The sequence below is a fragment of the Prionailurus viverrinus genome, chromosome E1 (assembly GCF_022837055.1).
Source record: "Prionailurus viverrinus isolate Anna chromosome E1, UM_Priviv_1.0, whole genome shotgun sequence".
NCBI classification, from domain to species: domain Eukaryota; kingdom Metazoa; phylum Chordata; class Mammalia; order Carnivora; family Felidae; genus Prionailurus; species Prionailurus viverrinus.
This window is the reverse complement of record NC_062574.1, coordinates 25,253,446-25,273,108: the sequence shown is the minus strand read 5'-3', so window position 1 is coordinate 25,273,108 and position 19,663 is coordinate 25,253,446. Positions and strand designations below refer to the sequence as shown.

General features: G+C 38.4%; 1 protein-coding gene across 1 annotated transcript in view; it reads right to left on the bottom strand.

Annotated features, from left to right (window-relative positions):
• Window positions 1–17,317, bottom strand: part of BCAS3 (BCAS3 microtubule associated cell migration factor) — a 628,358-nt gene extending 611,041 nt beyond the window's left edge. Inside the window, exons 1-6 of the mRNA XM_047833397.1 lie at window positions 17,308–17,317; window positions 17,128–17,211; window positions 16,515–16,592; window positions 15,095–15,182; window positions 12,023–12,077; window positions 6,157–6,232 (exon numbers count right to left, since the gene is read on the bottom strand). Coding sequence (XP_047689353.1) covers window positions 6,157–6,232; window positions 12,023–12,077; window positions 15,095–15,182; window positions 16,515–16,592; window positions 17,128–17,211; window positions 17,308–17,317 — 391 coding nt within the window. The remainder of the gene's footprint in view (window positions 1–6,156; window positions 6,233–12,022; window positions 12,078–15,094; window positions 15,183–16,514; window positions 16,593–17,127; window positions 17,212–17,307) is intronic.
• Window positions 17,318–19,663: the final 2,346 nt, after the last annotated feature.

Sequence of the window (19,663 nt, the reverse complement as noted above, 5' to 3'; positions counted from 1 at the left end):
AAATTAAAAATAAAACTACCCTACAACCCAGCAATTGTACTACCAGGTATTTTTCCAAGGGATACAGGTGTGCCGTTTCGAAGTGACACATACACCCCAATGTTTATAGCAGCACTATCAACAATAGCCAAAGTATGGAAAGAGCCCAAATGTCCAACAATGGATGAATAGATAAGAATAGATAAGATGTGGTGTGTGTGTGTGTGTGTGTGTGTGTGTGTGTGTGTGTATACACATATATATATGTATGTATATACATATATATATACATATATATACATATATATGTATATATATATATACATACACACACACACACACATACATACAATGGAGTATTACTTGGCAATCAAAAAGAATGAAATCTTGCCATTTGTAACTACGTCGATGGAACTAGAGGTTATTATGCTAAGTGAAATTAATCAGAGAAAGACAAATAACATATGACTTCACTCATATGAGGACTTTAAGACACAGTACAGATGAACATAAGGGAAGGGAAGCAAAAATGATATAAAAATAGGGAGGGGGACAAAACATAAGAGACTCTTAAATATGGGGAACAAACAGAGGGTTGCTGGAGGGACTGTGGGAGGAGGGATGGGCTAAATGGGTAAGGGGCATTAAGGAATCTACTCCTGAAATCATTGTTGTACTATATGCTAACTAATTTGGATGTAAATGACTGAAATGAAATGAAATGAAATGAAATGAAATGAAATAAAATATCAAAAAAAAAGACACCCTAAAAGACTCCACCAAAAAACTACAAGTTTCTGTGAATTCAGTAAGTGAATTCACACTTCATAAGTGAATTCAGTAAGGTCACAGGATACAAAATCAGTGTATAGAAATCTGTTGCACTTCTATACGTTAACAATAAAGGAACATAAAGACAAATTGTGAAGGCAGTCCTATTTATGATTATATCAAAAATAACAAAATACCTAGAAATAAACTTAACCAAAGAGGTGAAAGCTCTGTATTCTAAACGTGATACCTGAAACCATAAATATCCTAGAAGAGAGCACAGGTAGTAATTTCTTGGATATCAGCTGTAACAACACTTTTCTAGATACATTTCCTAAGGCAAGGGAAACAAAAGCAAAAATAAACTATTTGGACTATATTTTTTAAAAAGCTTCTGTAGGGGCGCCTGGGTGGCGCAGTCGGTTAAGCGTCCGACCTCAGCCAGGTCACGATCTCGCGGTCCGTGAGTTCGAGCCCCGCGTCAGGCTCTGGGCTGATGGCTCAGAGCCTGGAGCCTGTTTCCGATTCTGTGTCTCCCTCTCTCTCTGCCCCTCGCCCGTTCATGCTCTGTCTCTCTCTGTCCCAAAAAATAAATAAACGTTGAAAAAAAAATTTTTTTAAATAAATAAATAAATAAAAAGCTTCTGTACAGCAGAGGAAACAATCAATAAAACCAAAAGATAACCTTCTGAAAATAAATAAATAAATAAAAATAAAACAACTACTGTAAGTTCAATAGCACACACAGACTAAAATAATTTTCAAGCAAGACCCATCTACATTTCCAGGTGCATTTTACTTCAATAAAGCAAAGGCTTTATGGAATATTATGCCAGCAATTCTTACTCACTATTTAAAAACAAAACAAAAAAAAACACAAAACAACAGAAACCATGCTTAGGTAAAGATTATTTTGACATTTTCTAAATGTTAATTTTGCGGTATTAAAATCATTTTGTTTTTTGTTGTGGACATGAACCTATGCCTTTAAAAATTATTTTCAGTAATCCCTATCAAAATAACACCAGCATTCTTCACAGAGCTAGAACAAACAATCCTAAATTTAGATGGAACCAGAAAAGACCCCAATAGCCAAAGCAATCCTGAAAAAAGAAAACCAACGCAGGAGGCATCACAATCCTGGATGTCAAGCTGTATTACAAAGCTGTAATCATCAAGACAGTATGGTACTGGCACAAGAACAGATATACAGATCAATGGAACAGAAAAGAAAACCCAGAAATGGGCCCACAAATGAATGGCCAACTAATCTTTGACAAAGCAGGAAAGAATATTCAATGGAAAAAAGATAGTCTCTTCAGCAAACGGTGCTGGGAAAACTGGACAGCAACATGCAGAAGAATGAACCTGGACCACTTTCTTACACCACACACAAAAATAAACTCAAAATAGATGAAAGACATAAATGTAAGACAGGAAGCCATCAAAATCCTAGAGGAGAAAATAGGCAACAACCTCTTTAACCTCAGCCACAGCAACTTCTTACTTGACATGTCTCCAGAGGCAAGGGAAACAAAAGCAAAAATCAACTACTGGGACTTCATCAAGATAAAAAGCTTCTGCACAACTAAGCTAACAATCAACAAAACTAAGAGGCAACCAATGGAATAGGAGAAGATATTTGCAAACGACATATAGGATAAAGGGTTAGTATCCAAAATCTATAAAGAACTTATCAAGTGTAACACCCAAAAAACAAACAATCCAGTGAAGAAATGGGCAAAAGACACGAATAGACACTTTTCCAAAGAAGGCATCCACATGGCTGACACATGAAAAAATGCTCAACATCACTAATTATCAGGGAAATATAAATCAAAACCACAATGAGACACCACCTCACACTTGTGAGAATGGCTAACATGAACAACTCAGGCAACAACAGATGGTGGCAAGGATGTGGAGAAAGAGAAACCCTTTTGTACTGCTGATGGGAATGCAAACTGGTGCAGCCACTCTGGAAGACAGTATGGAGGTTCCTCAAAAAATTTAAAATAGAACCACCCTACAATCCAGCAATTACACTACTAGTTATTTAACCATAGGATACAGGAGTGCTGATTCAAAGGGCCACATGCACCCCAATGTTTATAGCAGCACTATTGACAATAGCCAAGTATGGAAAAAGTCCAAATGTCCATCCACTGATGAATGGATAAAGAAGATGTGACAGGGGCGCCTGGGTGGCTCAGTCAGTTAAGCGGCCGACTTCGGCTCAGGTCATGATCTCACGGTCTGTGAGTTCGAGCCCCCGCGTTGGGCTCTGTGCTGACCGCTCAGAGCCTGAAGCCTGTTTCAGATTCTGTGTCTCCCTCTCTCTCTGACCCTCCCCCGTTCATGCTCTGTCTCTCTCTGTCTCAAAAATAAATAAACGTTAAAAAAAATTTAAAAAAAAAAAAGATGTGACATATATACATACATACACACACACACACACACACACACACACACGTACAATGGAATATTACTCGACAATCAAAAAGAATGAAATCTTGCCATCTGAACGTGTATGGAACTAGAGCATATTATGCTAAATGAAACAAGTCAGAGAAACACAAATAGACAATTTCACTCAGGTAGAATTTAAGATAAAAAAACTGATGAACATAAAGGAAGGGAAGCAAAAATAATATAAAAACAGGGTGGGGGACAGGGGCGCCTGGGTGGTTCAGTCAGTTAAGTGTCCGACCTCGGCTCAGATCATGATCTCGCAGTCCATGAGTTCAAGCCCCACGTCGGGCTCTGTGCTGACAGCTCAAAGCCTGGAGCATGCTTCGGATTCTGTGTCTCCTCTCTCTGCTCCTCTGCCTCTCATACTCACTCTCTCTCTCTCTCTCTCTCAAAAATAAATAAACATTAAAAAATTAAAACAAAAACAGAGTGGGGAACAAAATATAAGAGACTCTTAAATACAGAGAATAAACTGAGGGTTGCTGGCAGGGTGTTGGGTAGGGGGAAGGACTAAAGGGGTGGGGGCAATAAGGAGGACACTTGTTGGAATGAGCGCTGGGTGTTATATGTAAGTGATTAATCACTAAATTCTATTCCTGAAATTATTATTACACTATATGTTGAATAACTTGGATTTAAATTAAAAAAATAATTAAAAGCTAAGGGGCACCTGGATGGCTCAGTCAGTTAAGCGTCCAACTTAGGCTCAGGTCATGATCTCACAGCTCATGAGTTCAAGCCCTATGTCAGGCTCTGTACTGACAGCTCAGAGCCTGGAGCCTGCTTCGGATTCTGTGTCTCCCTCTCTCTCTCTGCCTCTCCTGCTCTCACTCCGTCTCTCTCCCTCAAAAATAAATAAACATTTAAAAAATAATAATAATTAAAAGTTAAAAAATAAAAAAAATAAAAATTATTTTTAATATTTCACGTATGTTGTATAACAAGCTTTTGCTACTATCTGGCACTAATATTTCCAAGATGACAACCATTTGCTTTGTTATTAAGGTAAGTAAGTTCTCTAGGGGCACCTGGGTGGCTCAGTCAGTTAAGCATCCAACTTTGGCTCAGGTCATGATCTCACAGTTTGTGGGTTCAAGCCCCACATCAGGTTCTATGCTGACCATTCAGAGCCTGGAGCCTGTTTTGGATTCTGTGTCTCTCTGACTCTCTCCTGCCTGAACTCTGTCTCTTCTTCAAGAATAAACATTAAAAAAAAAAAAAAAAGGAAAGAAAGAAAGAAAGTGCTCTAATGCTAAGCCTGGCTGGCTCAGTCAATGGAGCATACAACTCTTGATCTCAGGGTTGTGGCTTTGACCCCCACACTGGAAGCAGAGATTACTTAAGAATAAAATCTTTAAAAAAAAGAAAAAAGAAAGAGAGAGAGAGAGAGAGCTCTCTAATACTTTCTGACATCCACAAAACAAAATATACTTCCAGAAAAGAAGAGTCTGAATTCAAGAGGAAAAGATAGAAAACAAAAGATGAATAGTTACCTAGTTATTAATGGAGGAAAGGAAAAAAGAAGGAAGGATACACTAGTAAACAAGGCAATTTAACAGTCATAAAAAGAAAGAAAATCAAAGATACAAGAAGCTTTCAAAGGCAAACATAGTAGGAAAAGTTTATACGTCATAAATAATTACCCATACAAATGAATTTTTATTTCCCACAAAGAGAGCCCAACAAGTTGCTATTATTTGAATGAATCAGCTAATAAAGAATCCAAAATGCAAAAAAAAAAAAAAAACAAAACAAAACAAAACAATTTGCAGAAGTGCTACTTAGCCTCTCTCTCCTGGACAGTAGCTTAAAGAAAAAAAAAATACAGCATCACATTTTCAAAGTCTTAGAGGAGATGAAGACTCAAGATTATGATATCGGTCAAAGACCCACTAGGAAATGAAAATAATTCAGTGTGTTCATAACTGAGAATTTAATAAAGACAACTGGTTACAGACGACAGAATAGCTGAGAGACCAAAAAAGGAACTTTGAGGCTGCCTATTGTATTAACAACAGTAGGAAACCATTACCACCCCTAGGCTAGGGAGACAGAGAGTATAGGATGCTGGGTCATCTGGCAAAAACTGGAACACCAATGGAACTGCCTGGAAGAAGCTAGAATGACAGAGGAAATGCAGTCACTAACAGAGAGAGGAGAAGGAATAATACTCTTCCCTTTCTCCCATCCTCTCATTCAATTTCTCACCAATGCCTCCCAAACTCAGCAGAAGACAACAGACATGGTATCATGGGAAAAAGACAATGGGCAGCCACCTTGCAAGGGAGCAGGATGGAGCAAAGAAATGGAATGCAGGAATGTATGTGAGAACAAAAGAGCCAACCCAGACATAAATCCTGTCCAGAAAAAAATGTTAAAAGTCTAAAAAGTTCAACAGTAATGATAAGTGTGCAGTTATAAATCCTATACAACTGATCAAACATTAACTTCTCTAAGAAATCTTTATGTCCTAAAGCTTAAGGCTAGGCACCATATGTTACAGTTACTTTAAGACTTGTACAATACAGGGGCGCCTGGGTGGCTCAGTCGGTTAAGTGTCCAACTTCGGCTCAGGTCATGATCTTACTGTTCGTGAGTCCAAGCCCATCGGGCTCTGTGCTGACAGCTCAGAGCCTGGAGCCTGCTTTGGATTCTGTGTCTCCCTCTCTCTCTGCTCCTCCCCCACTCATGCTGTCTCTCTCTGTCTCTCAAAAATAACCAAACATAAAAAAAAAACTTTTTTTAAAGACTTGTACAAGTTCTAATGAAGTTTCCATAGTGTGGTTACGTTACTTTTTCAACTAAAAATAAATTTCGTTTGAAAACTAAAAACTTACTGTAGAGAAAGTAATCTAAAGTAAGAGTTCTTTTTAGAATTAGGTCATCCTCCAACAAACATTTAATTCATATGTTCCAAAAAAGTTAAAACCATACCATTTAAATCTGCATTTTCAAATCTGACCCAGACTATTTTCTCCTTTTCTTCTGTCAGAGGTGTTCCACTGTAAGCCTGCATAGTAAATAGAAATGTTTAAATAAAAATGTTTTACAGTTATAGTATTATAGATTTTCAAGACAAAAAGTAACTTAAATAAAGCCAATCTTATCTCTTTCCAACTTCACCAAGATGTTCCAACATCTTAGGAACTAGCACATTTTGTAGTATCTTTACTCCCAAAGAAAGTTATATAGAACTGTGATAACCTTGGCCAAGAAAAGGAGTTTTAACTTACTAAAGAATTGCAGAAACCTAAAATACAATGATCATAGTCTATTAGGAAACATCACTATAACTGAAAGGCACTCAAAAACCTACATCACCCCCTATATTGATCAACAAATAAGAAGGCTTAAGAAACAAACAAAATTGGGGCACCTGGGTGGCTCAGTCAGTTGAACATCTGACTTTAGCTCAGGTCATGATCTCATGGTTCGTGGGTTTGAGCCTCATATTGGGCTCTGTGCTGACAGCTTGCTCAGAGCCCAGAGCCTGCTTCGGATTCTGTGTCACCTTCTCTCTCTACCCCTCCCCCACTCGCACTTTGTCTCTGTCTCTCAAAAATAAATGAATGTTAAAAAAAAAATTTTTTTTTAAAAAGAAGAAAAAAACAAAACTACCACACGTATCTATTTAGTCTCAGGTGTTTATGATCATGTAACTACACTCTACCTAGAATTTTCTAACATATTACTTTCTGCTTGCCTCCAGTTCCAGGTAGAAGACAAGAGCCAGAGTTGGGGGTGAATAAAAAAGTACAGTATTAAACTTTTTAAGTCTCTTATCTGGCTTCTAGACCCAACCTATTAGCTGGTTTCTGCAGGCCAGCAAAGTTCACAAAGATAAGCTTAGCTGCCATGAAATCATAAGTGTCAACGGTGTCCATCCGTATTTAAAGGGAGTCATTGCTGCATAAAGCAAATGTTTCCATTTTAAAATGTTTAAAAATTGTATATATTTATAAGCATTTAGAATGTCAACAAAAGGCCTGCAATATTTTCAATTATAAAGTGGTACCCAGTTCACAAAATAATTATTTAATATAAACTGTACCAAAAGCATATAAAAACTACCAACCTGCATATAATTTGTGTTATACTCAACCCACTTTAAATTTCCATGCCAGTTTACAGCCCTTTTACCTTGTATGATAACTGAAAAGTATCTACATTGGGTGCCTGGGTGGCTCAGTCAATTAAGCATCTGACTCTTGATTTTGGCTCAGATCATGATCTCAGTGGTAAGACAGAGCCCGGCATTGGGCTCACACTGGCCATGGAGGCTGCTTGAGATTCTCTCTGCCCCTGCTAGTGCACACACATGCAAACACACACACACACACACACACACACACACACACGCACGCTCTCTCAAAAAGAATTATCTACATTGAAAATACTACTAAAAGACAAAATTACTTTAATAAATTTACTACGTAAAAGAAATTATCTTACAAATCCTCACAAATCTCATTGCCTTTAAAAAAAAAGTGAGATGTGTATAGAGTAGTTAATTCCTTTGAAGAAGAGGAGAAAACCTGTACTATATCTAACTAATTTATCAACTTTATCTTCAACTGCCTCATCCTCACCTCCTTCCTCTTTCTTTTTATGCTTAAAATCTTTTGTAAAAATAAACTTTATTTTGAATAATTTTAGATTATTAAATACAGTACAAAGTTCTCATATATCCCTCAACCAGTTTCCCCTAATGTTAACTATCTAATCAAATCTGACTTTACCATGGAACATTTCTCAAAACTAGGACACTGACAGTGATGCATTACTATTAATTAAGCCCCACACTTCATTTGGATTTCATCAGTTTTTCCACTAATGTTCTTTCTCAGTTCCAGGATCCAATCTGGAATAGCACAGTGCACTTAAGACAACTTTTTCTCCCCACATCACGCTCTCCTTTCATCTGGTAAAGCAGTAACATTTTTCAGAATTTTCTTCAGTTTAGCAGATTTATCACCTGCAGCATTATTCAACATTCTCTCAATTCCTCTGCAACATTTGCAAGATGTTCTCCTTTGATTTCTGAGTGATATGCAGAACAAAACAAAGTTGAATGAGGTCTTTCAGTGTACTGGGATTCTTGAACTTTTCTTTCCCCTTCAGGGGAAAATAAGACTTTCAAAACAAGCCTTGTCTACTTTTGCTATGTCTTCAAGTTCTCCTCTCTCCTTAGCAGACATGGTGTTCTTTACTAAGCATTCTTGAAAAAAATATGAAGCTGAGGCATCTGAGTGCTGTTTCCTGTGTGCCTTCCTGCAGGTCTGCACAAAAAAGGCATGTGACATCATGTCATTTTGCCTCTTAGCTTATGATATCTCTTGCCCATGTGTAGGTATTTTATTCTTAGTGAGGCACATACTCACCCAGTGCCCATCCAGCTTTCACTTGCTACCTTAATGGAGGTCAATATCAACGTACCACACAAAAGTCTCCTGCCGAGCACTGATTATTAGCAATCCTTCTTCAACCAAGATGCAATTACTCTAGCCCTCTTATTTACAATCAAAACTTCCACCCCATTATTTACAGTATTTTGTTATTTTCCCTTTTATTCCTTACCAGGTTTCTACCACATATACCCATTCATAAGCATAAAGTTTTTGTTGAACTTTAAAAGACATAGTTACAGCCATTGTAGGTATGTTGTATTTTTTTGTTGTACGTATATGTTTTGTTTCTTTTACCATACAGAAATAACCTCCCTTTTGCCAAAAAGTATAATTGTTAATTACCGCAAATTATTCTATAGGGATAACGTACCATAATTTGTTTGACTGCTATTGACATTTGGGCTGGCTATAATTTTTTTTAAGTTTTTTTAAGTTTTATTTATTTTTGAGAGAGAGAACAAGTTGGGGAGAGGCAAAGAGAGAGGCAGACACAGAATCCAAAGCAGGCTCCAGGCTCTGAGCTGTCAGCACAGAGCCCATTGCGGGGCTCAAATTCACAGACCATGAGATCATGACCTGAGCCAAAGTAAGACGCTTAAGTAAGACTGAGCCACCCAGTGACCCCTGGGCTGGCTACAATTTTTTACACTGAAAATGTAGAACTTTCACACACAAACACTGAAATGAAAAATTCTGAGCTTTAACTTTTTCCTTGCTGAATTATTTATTAATAAATTTTCATAAGTACAATTACTAGATCAAACAGCACAGCTAAGGGCATCTAAAAGGCATCAATGACATCTGCTGAACACAGTGGTAATTCATTCTATCTGTAACAGCTGAAGAAGCTGATACCAGTCTAACAACACATTTTCCCCCTTTTGTGGCTATTTGGAAACCCAGAGAATAATTTCTAGGCTCCATGAATTTGACGATTTCCAGAACAGGAGTTGGAACATAACATCAGCAAAAAACATAATTTTTCCGAATGGTTGACTGCACAGTACCACTGGGGGATTCTGGATTAAATATGGGGAAAAAAAGACCAGAGGTCACCAAACACCAAATCTGGTCCACCACCTGTGTTCATAAATAAAATTTTATTTGAATATGGCCATGCCCTTTCCTTTACATAAAAAGCAGTACTGAGTAGATGCAACAGATATTGTATGACCTGCAGAGCTTACCCAGCCCTTTGTGGGAAAGTTTGCCAACTACTGCTACACAAGACCATGAAGCCTTAAGGAGAAGCACCAAATATCCCTTCAGTGTAACACAGTGCCTGTCCCATAGTGGGTGCTCAAGTAAATGTCTGCTGCCTGAATTTTTGCTTTCTTTCCAGAGTAAACAGAATAATGACTTACATATTTCTTGAATGAACATTCTAATTCTTAGATCCATGACTACAGCTTTACCTCCACAGTTGCTACTCTGATCCAAATCTTCACAATCAATTGCACAGATTATCCCCTTTCTAATGTAGTAATGCTCATAAACACTATATTAATCTTATACCTTCCAGAACTTTTACCCTATCAGTTTTAAGAACCCCCTTTTGTCAATCTATTACTCAATCTGGTATTCTTGTTTCTCTACCAAACTCTCTATTCCCTCAAAGCCTCTGACCACAGCCTTTCTCCTCCAGCCAGCAAGAACTGCTTGCCATGCAGGGTTTCCACTAACACAAAAGGTGCCTTTGTAAAAATGTGATAAAGAGGCACTCCAGGGGCAGGCAAATTACAAAAAATTTTAAACGCCCCTTCCTTGGAACTAGTTTCATGCCAGGGCTCAGGGCTTCAGAGAAAGAGCAGTTTGTAGAGCCCAGGTTGGATTTCAGTCCCAGGTTGCTCTCCAGAACTATTCTTCTGTACATAGTCTAAGATACTCTACAGCCACAGCAATTCCTTTGCCTACCATACCCAGGTAGCCAGCCTCCTCCAACATCACATACGCAAGCATTCCATTCATTTTAACTAATGCTACTTTTGATATCCTTTGGAACTTGACTCTCACTCTTTCTCTGCTATGCATTCTCTTAGCAATTACACATTCAGTCTGTACTATCATGTAGAACACTTACTGATATGCTTGTTTTAGCAATTTTACTTCCCTTAGTAACCAAGTTCCTCAAAAAAGGAAAGCATTTATTATTCCTTTTTTAAAAGTTTTTTTAATGTTTTATTTATTTTTGAGAGAGAGAGCGAGCGAGTGCACGCACAAGTGGGGGAAGAGCCGAAAGAGAGGGACAGAGGATCTGAAGTGGGCTCTGTGCTGATAGCAGCAGCCCGATGTGGGGCTTGAACTCACAAACTGTGAGATCATGACCTGAGCCAAGCTCAGACACTCAACTGACTGAGCCACCCAGGCACCGCAAAGCATTTGTTATTCTTTACATGCTCCTATGAACCTTGTCATTGTGACCTATTTCCATTAGAGTTGTCTGAACATAATAAAGGAATACCAATACCCCGATACTTTAATTTATTTGATAAATACAATTTATTTAGTATAACTGAGATCTGGATTTTAGACTTTTCTAGGATGTGGTCATAAAGCTGAGACACTGGATCTATGAATGTCCTTTTCTGAACAGTGCAGTTACAGATCCCTTGCAGTCAGGAAATACTGACATCACCACAAGGAGAAAATAACTTTCCCTTCAGTAGTTCCACGGAACAGTGCCTCCCACAGCTACTGTTTCACAAGAATCACCAGAGGCTCAAACTGGATGCCACCTCAATTCCACTGAGTCAAACTCTCTGGGAAAGGGGCCTGGAAATTATTATTTTTAACACATGAGCCAAGTGACATTTATGTTAAGTCTGGACAACACTGCACTAGATATGATCCCAGAAGGGCTGCTCTTATTCTTTATTGTTACATTTATATAGATGGAACTCTGTATAAGTTAGAGTAACAAGGTATACTCTACTTGGCATATAAATACTGCTCAATATGAAAAAGATATAGATTTGTGTTCAGTATAGTATTTAGTTAATATAATATCTAGTTAATAAAATGCAAAATATATACTTTGCATTAATCACTTCAGACAGGCAACATTTAACGAGGACAAGAGAAAGATTCTGGAAATAGAACCCAACTAGAGAGTCCCAAGTCCCATCTCTCAACTAATATCTCACCTTGATTCTGTTTATGAGAGCAAGTCCTGAGGAATGATAATTGTGCCACTGTCAGCACAAAACTAAGGCACATGTAATACTAACAAGTATGGTTCTACCCTACCAATGCTCAGGATGCTAAAACATCAAAAGTCTTTGTGAAGTTGATGAGACCTGTGTCAAGTTTAGGAAAGACAACATTTCAGAACTTTCCTGGCCAATGGTTCTACTCCTGGGGCCTACTATTTCTGAAACTACACAGACACTTACCTGTGGTACAACATCCTGTAGAAAAGTCACAACACTTTCCATGTAGGACTGCTCCCTGGAAAGGGGTGAAATGGATAAAATTTATCCTGACAGCTTAAAACAAAACATGAAAAAGTTCTTTCTAAAGTCACTTAAAATATTTAAAAAAGAAAAAAGAAAAAAAACCAACTCTCATCAACTGATAGTTCTGCAACCCTGCTTTCTAGTTTCTTTGAATATGTTATTAAGTGAAATGCAAATGAAATTTTAATATTTTTAAACATTGTCTCTTCTTAAAAGTCAGGTTCTCTTAATTTGACACAGATATTCTAACTTGTATTTGAAAGAGTGATGACACAAGGCTATGGCAGGACCTTCCTCTTGAGTCAAAGCAAAAGAATTTACCAGAGCAAGAAAAACTGTTGCTGATGACTCAGTATTTCATGACCTTTTCTTCAAATTGGTTACGTACTTAGTCTCTTACCTGTATACAGCAAAATGAATCTGTATTTTGCTGCAGGTGCAAAATTAGGAGATACTAAGACATCCTCACAGAACTTTTGCAATAGACAAGACATGAGAAAATATTACAATGCATAGAAGTGAAGAAAAATGATACTGTTAGGGTCACTGAGATATTTTAAATAGGAAGTATATGGATATCAGCAAGTGGGAAAAAATTCTTCAAAATACCAAATCAATTCATTTCATTTCATGTGAAAAATTACATTTAAATAAAATCATAGGAGTTATCCTAAATCCTATAAAAAAAGCGGTATGCCTTAGATAGCTACCAAAACTGATTAGGCCTAAAAAGAAAAAAAAAGAAAAACAATTTGATTAGGCCTACCTCTCCAACCTTATTTTCCTGCCACTCTCCTAACTTACTCTGCTTCAGTCTCCTGCAACTTCAATTCCTAAAATAGACCAAGCTCCTTGAATCAAAACCTTTACACCAGCTTTGTTCCTGTCAGGAATCTTTCCCATACTCTTCCATCCTTTCATATCTCCAGCTTATGTGTCACCTCCTCAGAGAGGCCCTTCCTGACAGCCTAAGTCCTACTCCCTACTATCATTCTCTATCATAGCACACTGTGTAGTGTTCAAGCCTATAGTAACTTAGTGTTCCTCCCACTAGAATATAAACTCTATTACAGAAAGGAATCCAACTCTCATTTTCCCTTCTACCTCCAGAATCTACAATCCAGTACTTTAGGCATGGAGTGGATGTTTGAGCATTATTCGTTAAAAGAATACAAATAAATAAAAAACTTTTTTTAAAAAAACACTAAAATTACGTATTTAATTAACAAAAAAAAAGCAATATATGTTGAATACCAATATGGTAATGCAACATACAATACTGCCTAAGTGCACAGGCTCTGGAGACAAACTGCCTGGGTTTTATCCAGGTTCCCCTTCTTGGCTGTTCCCAAGGGCAATTTACTTAATTTCTCCCTGCTTTGGTATTCTCACCTATAAAACAAAGGCTGAGAGGGAGGGGGAAAAAATGAAGACTGAAATAGTACCTAACTCATAGCTAATAACATGCTTAACTTGTTCCATGGCCCATAGTTAGCAAAGAAATATGGCCCCAGGAAATACAGGAAGGAAAAAAAGGAAGTATTATAGTAAAATACATATACTTTTCTTAGTCTGAAAAGGCAATCTTTATGTAACATGCTAAACTGCCCAAGGGAATAATACAAAATATTAACATTCCCTTATAAACATTTTAAAAGGTAGAAAACAAGTTTCACCTCATCCAAATACTGAAGGATCTTAATTGTCCACCCTAACCTACTTTATATAGGTCAACCTCCCTATATTCCATTTACGAAAATAGCTTGCCTTACCCATATCTGTTCACTCTAGTCCCTTTGCCTAAAATGTACCTTTGATTCTAATTGTCTAAACTCCATTCAGCCTTTAAAGTACATTATGTTAGCTTCTTAATAAAACCCTTTAGGATCTAAAATACTAAAATATTCCCATTAAATACTCCCACTAGAATACTCCTTTCAATTCTCATGCTGTTGTGCTGGCATCTTTTTTGTTAATTATAGTGATTTCAAGTATACATATCTTTTTTTAATGTTTATTTATTTTTGAGAGAGAAAGAGAAAAACACAGAGTGCAAGCAGGGGAGAGGCAGAGAGAGAGAGAGAGAGAGAGAGAGAGAGAGAGAGAGAGATAAACATAGAATCTGAAGCAGGCTCCAGGCTCAGAACTGTCAGCACAGAGCCCAATGCGGGGCTTGAACTCATGAACCGTAAGATCATGACCTGAGCCGAAGTCGGATGCTTAACAGACTGAGCCCAGGTGCCCCTCAAGTAACATATCTTAAAACCACATTAGATCATATGCTCCTAGGAGCGCCTGGGTGGCTCAGTCAGTTAAATGCCAACTCTTGATTTTGGCTCAGGTCATGATCTCAGAGATCATGAGATCAAGCAAGCACAGAGCCCACTTGGCATTCTCTCTCTCTTCTTTTTCTGCCTTTCCCCTTGCTCACGTGCACAAACATGCGTGCCCCCTTTCTAAAAGTGAATAAACATTAAAAAAAAAAAAAGATCATATGCTCCCAGAAAGTATAAATAGGCTTTGTCAAAGAATGCTTAAAATATAGAATGTACTCTTTATGACACTGACTCTGAAACTTTCTGACTGAGACTTAGAGTAAGAGATACATTTTACATCAGGATCTGGTGAACATATACATACATATGAAAATATCCATGTGTGTGTCACAAAAGAATACTCCCAATTATATTTTCTATTATATGCTATTTCATTTTTTAAATAATGGTCCTGATCCACTGAATTAATGATCCACCAATTTTTGAACCTGGAGTTGGAAAAACGATCATTCCTTAGAATTTAGCACAATGCTTTTGACATACTCTGTAAACGTGACTACATCGACTTGACCCTCCCATTATTCCTTTTATTTGGCCTTGGCGATATTTATCATCCTATAAAGCCTTAATTAAATTTAAAAAGTAATCAACGTTCAGAAAGGAAACCTGAATGTTAGTTACTATTCTGAGAAAATTTTCTTTAGCTTTTAGGCTTATACTGAAATTTGCTTACGTGACAGCCTGGGGGCGAACCACAACTCCACCAGTACAACGACTGGGTCTTCTGGGAGAATCTGTAGCCATAGCTTCATTCACTAAACCTGTTTGCAGAATGGAAGAGATAGAAAAAAACTGATCATTATTGTTGGCGGTAGAGGGAAAGGTTTATGGTTGCTCACTAGAGATCCCTTATCAAAAATGCCTAAAATATAGGAAACCTTCCCAGAAATTCCAATTATACCAGAAAGGGGGAAGATTAGGAGAGGAAGTAGATAAAGAAGTTTTCTAATTATCGTGAGAGGTTTTTGTGGGTTTTTTTGGACTAAGCCTCAGAACCCCAAAACTAGTTAAGACTCTTTCTGGCCCCTCTCATCCACTGTTAACACAAACTAGAAAGGTAAGATGTGCTACATAGAGAGTCTAGCACAAGACCACTTAATATTTTTTAAAAATGTGCTATCTCTGTGTGCCAAAATTTTTAAATGTACTAAAATCTTAAATTGAGATAGTGAAAATACACATAACACATTATTTGGAGACTTAATGGAACAGTGAGGTAATATCTTCCAACTAAAACTGTTGGGAATCTATAAGCAAGACTGTACATTGTAACTATGTTTGGTGATGGATGTTAACTAGACATTGTGGTGATCATTTCAAGATATGCACAAATATCAAATCAAATTATGTTGTGCATCTGAAACTAATACAACGTTATGTCAGTAACAGCTATAAAAAAAGGATTGCATGATCATAATTTGACAGGAGTTTTTAAATCAGATTGTCAATCCCCTTACTATTATAACCTAAACACCAGAGCCTTAATAAGTAATAAAAACCTATATGACATTAGAAGCCCCTTGTCCTTTCCTGTCACATCACTGAATCTTGATCCTTTAATGGTCATTAAGCATCTGAATCACTGTGTAGATGTTAAGAACATAGAGTGTACTTGGTTAAGGCTAAAAGAGGATTGACAGCAATATCAATGATCTCTTACAGGGCTCAGGAAAGTCCACAACCTGGAACTAATCTTGAAAGCCCTTAAAACCATCACTTCTAAGTAAGAAGCATTCTCTCACCGTATTTGAAAATTCCCAAACTGAGGAGTCTCACCTGCTACAACAAAAACACCCTTTGCCCCACCTAGTCCAGGTACCCCTTCCTCGGTAGGTATCTTCACCACCAACCCCTCAGCACTCTCATTTCCATTCCACCCTTCATTTCCCGAAACAGAGCCTTCCAAGAAATGTCCTATAAGGGCCCTGTCTCCTGAGGACGACCCTCAGGCCCCACTCTCCTGAAAGACACGAACAGCGATACCCACTTAACCTCCAACGCGGAGCCACCGCTGCCCCCGGCCGCCCTCTGGCCCCTTGCCCTTCTTCCCCTCCCCCTCCAATCTCGATAGCTCTCTCTCGTCGAATCCATACCAGTCAAGCCCTCTCCCCTCACGCTGCTTGCACCTCGTTCTCTCCAAGCCTCCCCAAAGCCACAGCCCCACCAGCCCTCTCACCGGCCGCCCCGCCGGTAAACGCTGTTCTCCAGCTCAAGGCTCACTGTTTGGAGTCTCCCCTCATGATTGACGGCTACCACTTCCTACCACGCCTCAGCGGAACTACTTTTCTAGCCAATCCCAGAAGGAAACTGGCTACGGCCGGGCACCGCCCTTGGAGGTCAGCTTCGCCAACCAGCAAGTAGAAAAGAGGCGGACCCGCCTCCTGAATTTATCCAATCCGCTGGGGCTCCAGGGAAAACAAAACAGTATGTAAGTTTGGGTGAAGCCGAGGTGTCAGGTTCGGTTGCGAACGCAGGCAGGTAGGGAGAGTTACGAACATGTCTATTTTCCTTTGCAGACAGCACACCTTCGTGGCTTTGTCAAAAGGAATTAGGTCTCAGACTCCTCTGCACCTCAGCTGAGCGTCTCGGGCTGGGAGTCGGAGGACCCGGGACTGGTCTGTTTACATCGAATTCTCGCGACAGCTAGTTCGAAGCACAAAGCACGTGGACATGGCAGCTGCCAATCACTTTCTGCTGGCCACTCACCCATCCCTAACCCGCCTTCTGCCCCGCCCTTCTCGATGTGTTTACCTTCCGGGAGCCTCGGCTGGCTTGCGCGGGTGGGCAAACCTAGAGCCAAGGAGGTATTGAGCTAAATGAGGGGCGCGGCCGGTGATCGTGTCAATTTGAGCAAGGTTTGTGGAGCTCACCTGACTCCTTCCTTACCTGTTTCCATTTCGCCTATGGAAGAGATCGCGATTTCGCCAGTGTCATTGCGTCAGTTACGTTTCCTTTACATTTACATTTATAGATTTTTTGAAACAACGCTCAATACAGTCTTAAGTAATTCATAAGTATTATCAAATGTAATACGGCAATCCCATGAGGATATAGCTTATTAATAGGCATGAGGTTTGTAGAAAATTGGCTGAAACAGCAATAAAAATTTTTTAAAGGTTTTAAGCACAATGGAGGATGGAAAAGTTTAGTAAAGAAACTACCTCAACGGAAATATGCAGTTAATCAGGTGCTGGAGAGATAGATGATAGATATACCGATATAGATATAGATGTAGATGTAGCCAAGAAACCACCTATATGCTCTTGACGCTCTATCAATGCCAATAAATAGCACACCCAAAGTGCTATTTATCGAGCTAATGTTTGAACATTGGCTAATAACAGATTCTGAACATTTATCTTCTTCCACTACACACACAAATTCTGAGCACCATGGCCTTTTAAGATTTGCTTCCTACATTAAGCCCACTAACGGAAGAATCTTTCCACAGTTCTAAATTCCTTTTGCTCTTATTGCTATCATTAGCTTACTTCTTTGCTGTATTTGAAATGTTTGGAGTTTCTCTTGTGCATATCGCATTTTCCCCAACTAGAATGTTAAATTTTTCCTAGGTATTAGAAGACTAAAGTTTTCATATTTTTCAATCCCTCTTACCACCTAACAGCCCCAAACACAACAGGTATTTCAAAATTCAGACTTACTTGAATTAAATAATTACTATTTTCATGCCGTCAAGACCCAGAGCAGGAATAAAGAGAAAATCCAGAGGAAACCAATAGGTAATAATCACAAATGGGACAACCAGCATTTGTATGAAGTTATTCAGTTAAAATAGCTGTTTCATATGCATTGTTAAACTCCATAGCTCTTTGACTATTCCTCTACAAAGCTATGGAAAAAAACAAAGAAACAAAAAAACATAAAGAATACAGTTGTACACAAGTTCACTCATTCATTCATTCATTCATTCAACAAATATTTTAATACCTATAAAATGTCAGGCATGTTCTAAGCTCCACAGGTACAGTGATAAACAAATCAATCAATGTGCTTTCCTCAGCCAGAGAATTTACATTCTGATGGGAATACAGAAATAAACAGAGAAATTCAAGTAGTGTAAAATGCTATGAAAAAAATATAATAATCCAGATAAATAGATGGCTGGATATACGTAGTGTCATCAGGGAAGCCCTCTCAGGAGATAACATTTTATTTTTTATTTTTTATTTTTTCAATATATGAAGTTTATTGTCAAATTGGTTTCCATACAACACCCAGTGCTCATCCCAAAAGGTGCCCTCCTCAATACCCATCACCCACCCTCCCCTCCCTCCCACCCCCCATCAACCCTCAGTTAGTTCTCAGTTTTTAAGAGTCTCTTATGCTTTGCCTCTCTCCCACTCTAACCTCCTTTTTTTTTCTTCCCCTCCCCCATGGGTTTCTGTTAAGTCTCTCAGGATCCACATAAGAGTGAAAACATATGGTATCTGTCTTTCTCTGTATTTTAACAAAGACTTTAATGAAGTATGTGAGAAAGCTACTGTGGGAAAAAAGCAGTCCAGACAAAAGGAACAAGTACAAAGGTCTAAGAAGGGAATGAATTTTGATGAAGAGTGAGAAAAAGAGTATGATTTAAGCAAAGTGAGATAAGTAGAAAGTGATAGCAAACTAGGTAAGTAGTGGCAGATGGAGTATGGTCTTGTATAGAATAATAGTTTCAATTTTATTCTAGGTGGGAATCTTTTGGAGGACTTTCACCTAGAAAGTATCATGATCATATTTACATTTCTAAAAGAGTATTCTATCCAGTATACAAAGAATAAACTGTTGTCAGGGAGGAAGTATGAGTGGAAGCAGTGGGTCAAGTAGTGAAGCTATTTCAGTAGACCAGGTGGGAGATGCAGTCTAGAACTGGGCCTAGAAGTGAAGCAGTATTGGGTTAGTTGTGGGATAGAAGGGAAAAAGAGAATCAAGGATGATGCCTGTGTTTTGGGCTTTAACAACTAAGTGATGACATTATGAATAGGATGAACACTGGTGAAGTTACACATTTTTAGGAAGGGCGCATTTCTGTGTTTTGGTTTCATCCTTTATAAATTGTAAAAAGACTATTCTGAGGTTCATAGGATTTTTATGAATAGTAAAGAAATTTTAAATTCTTAGAACCAGGGGCACCTGGGTGGCTCAGTCAGGTATTGGGATTCTGCATGGGATTCTGTCTCTCCCTCTGTCTGCCTCTCACCTGCTTGTGCTCTCTCTCTCTCTCAAAATGAATAAGTAA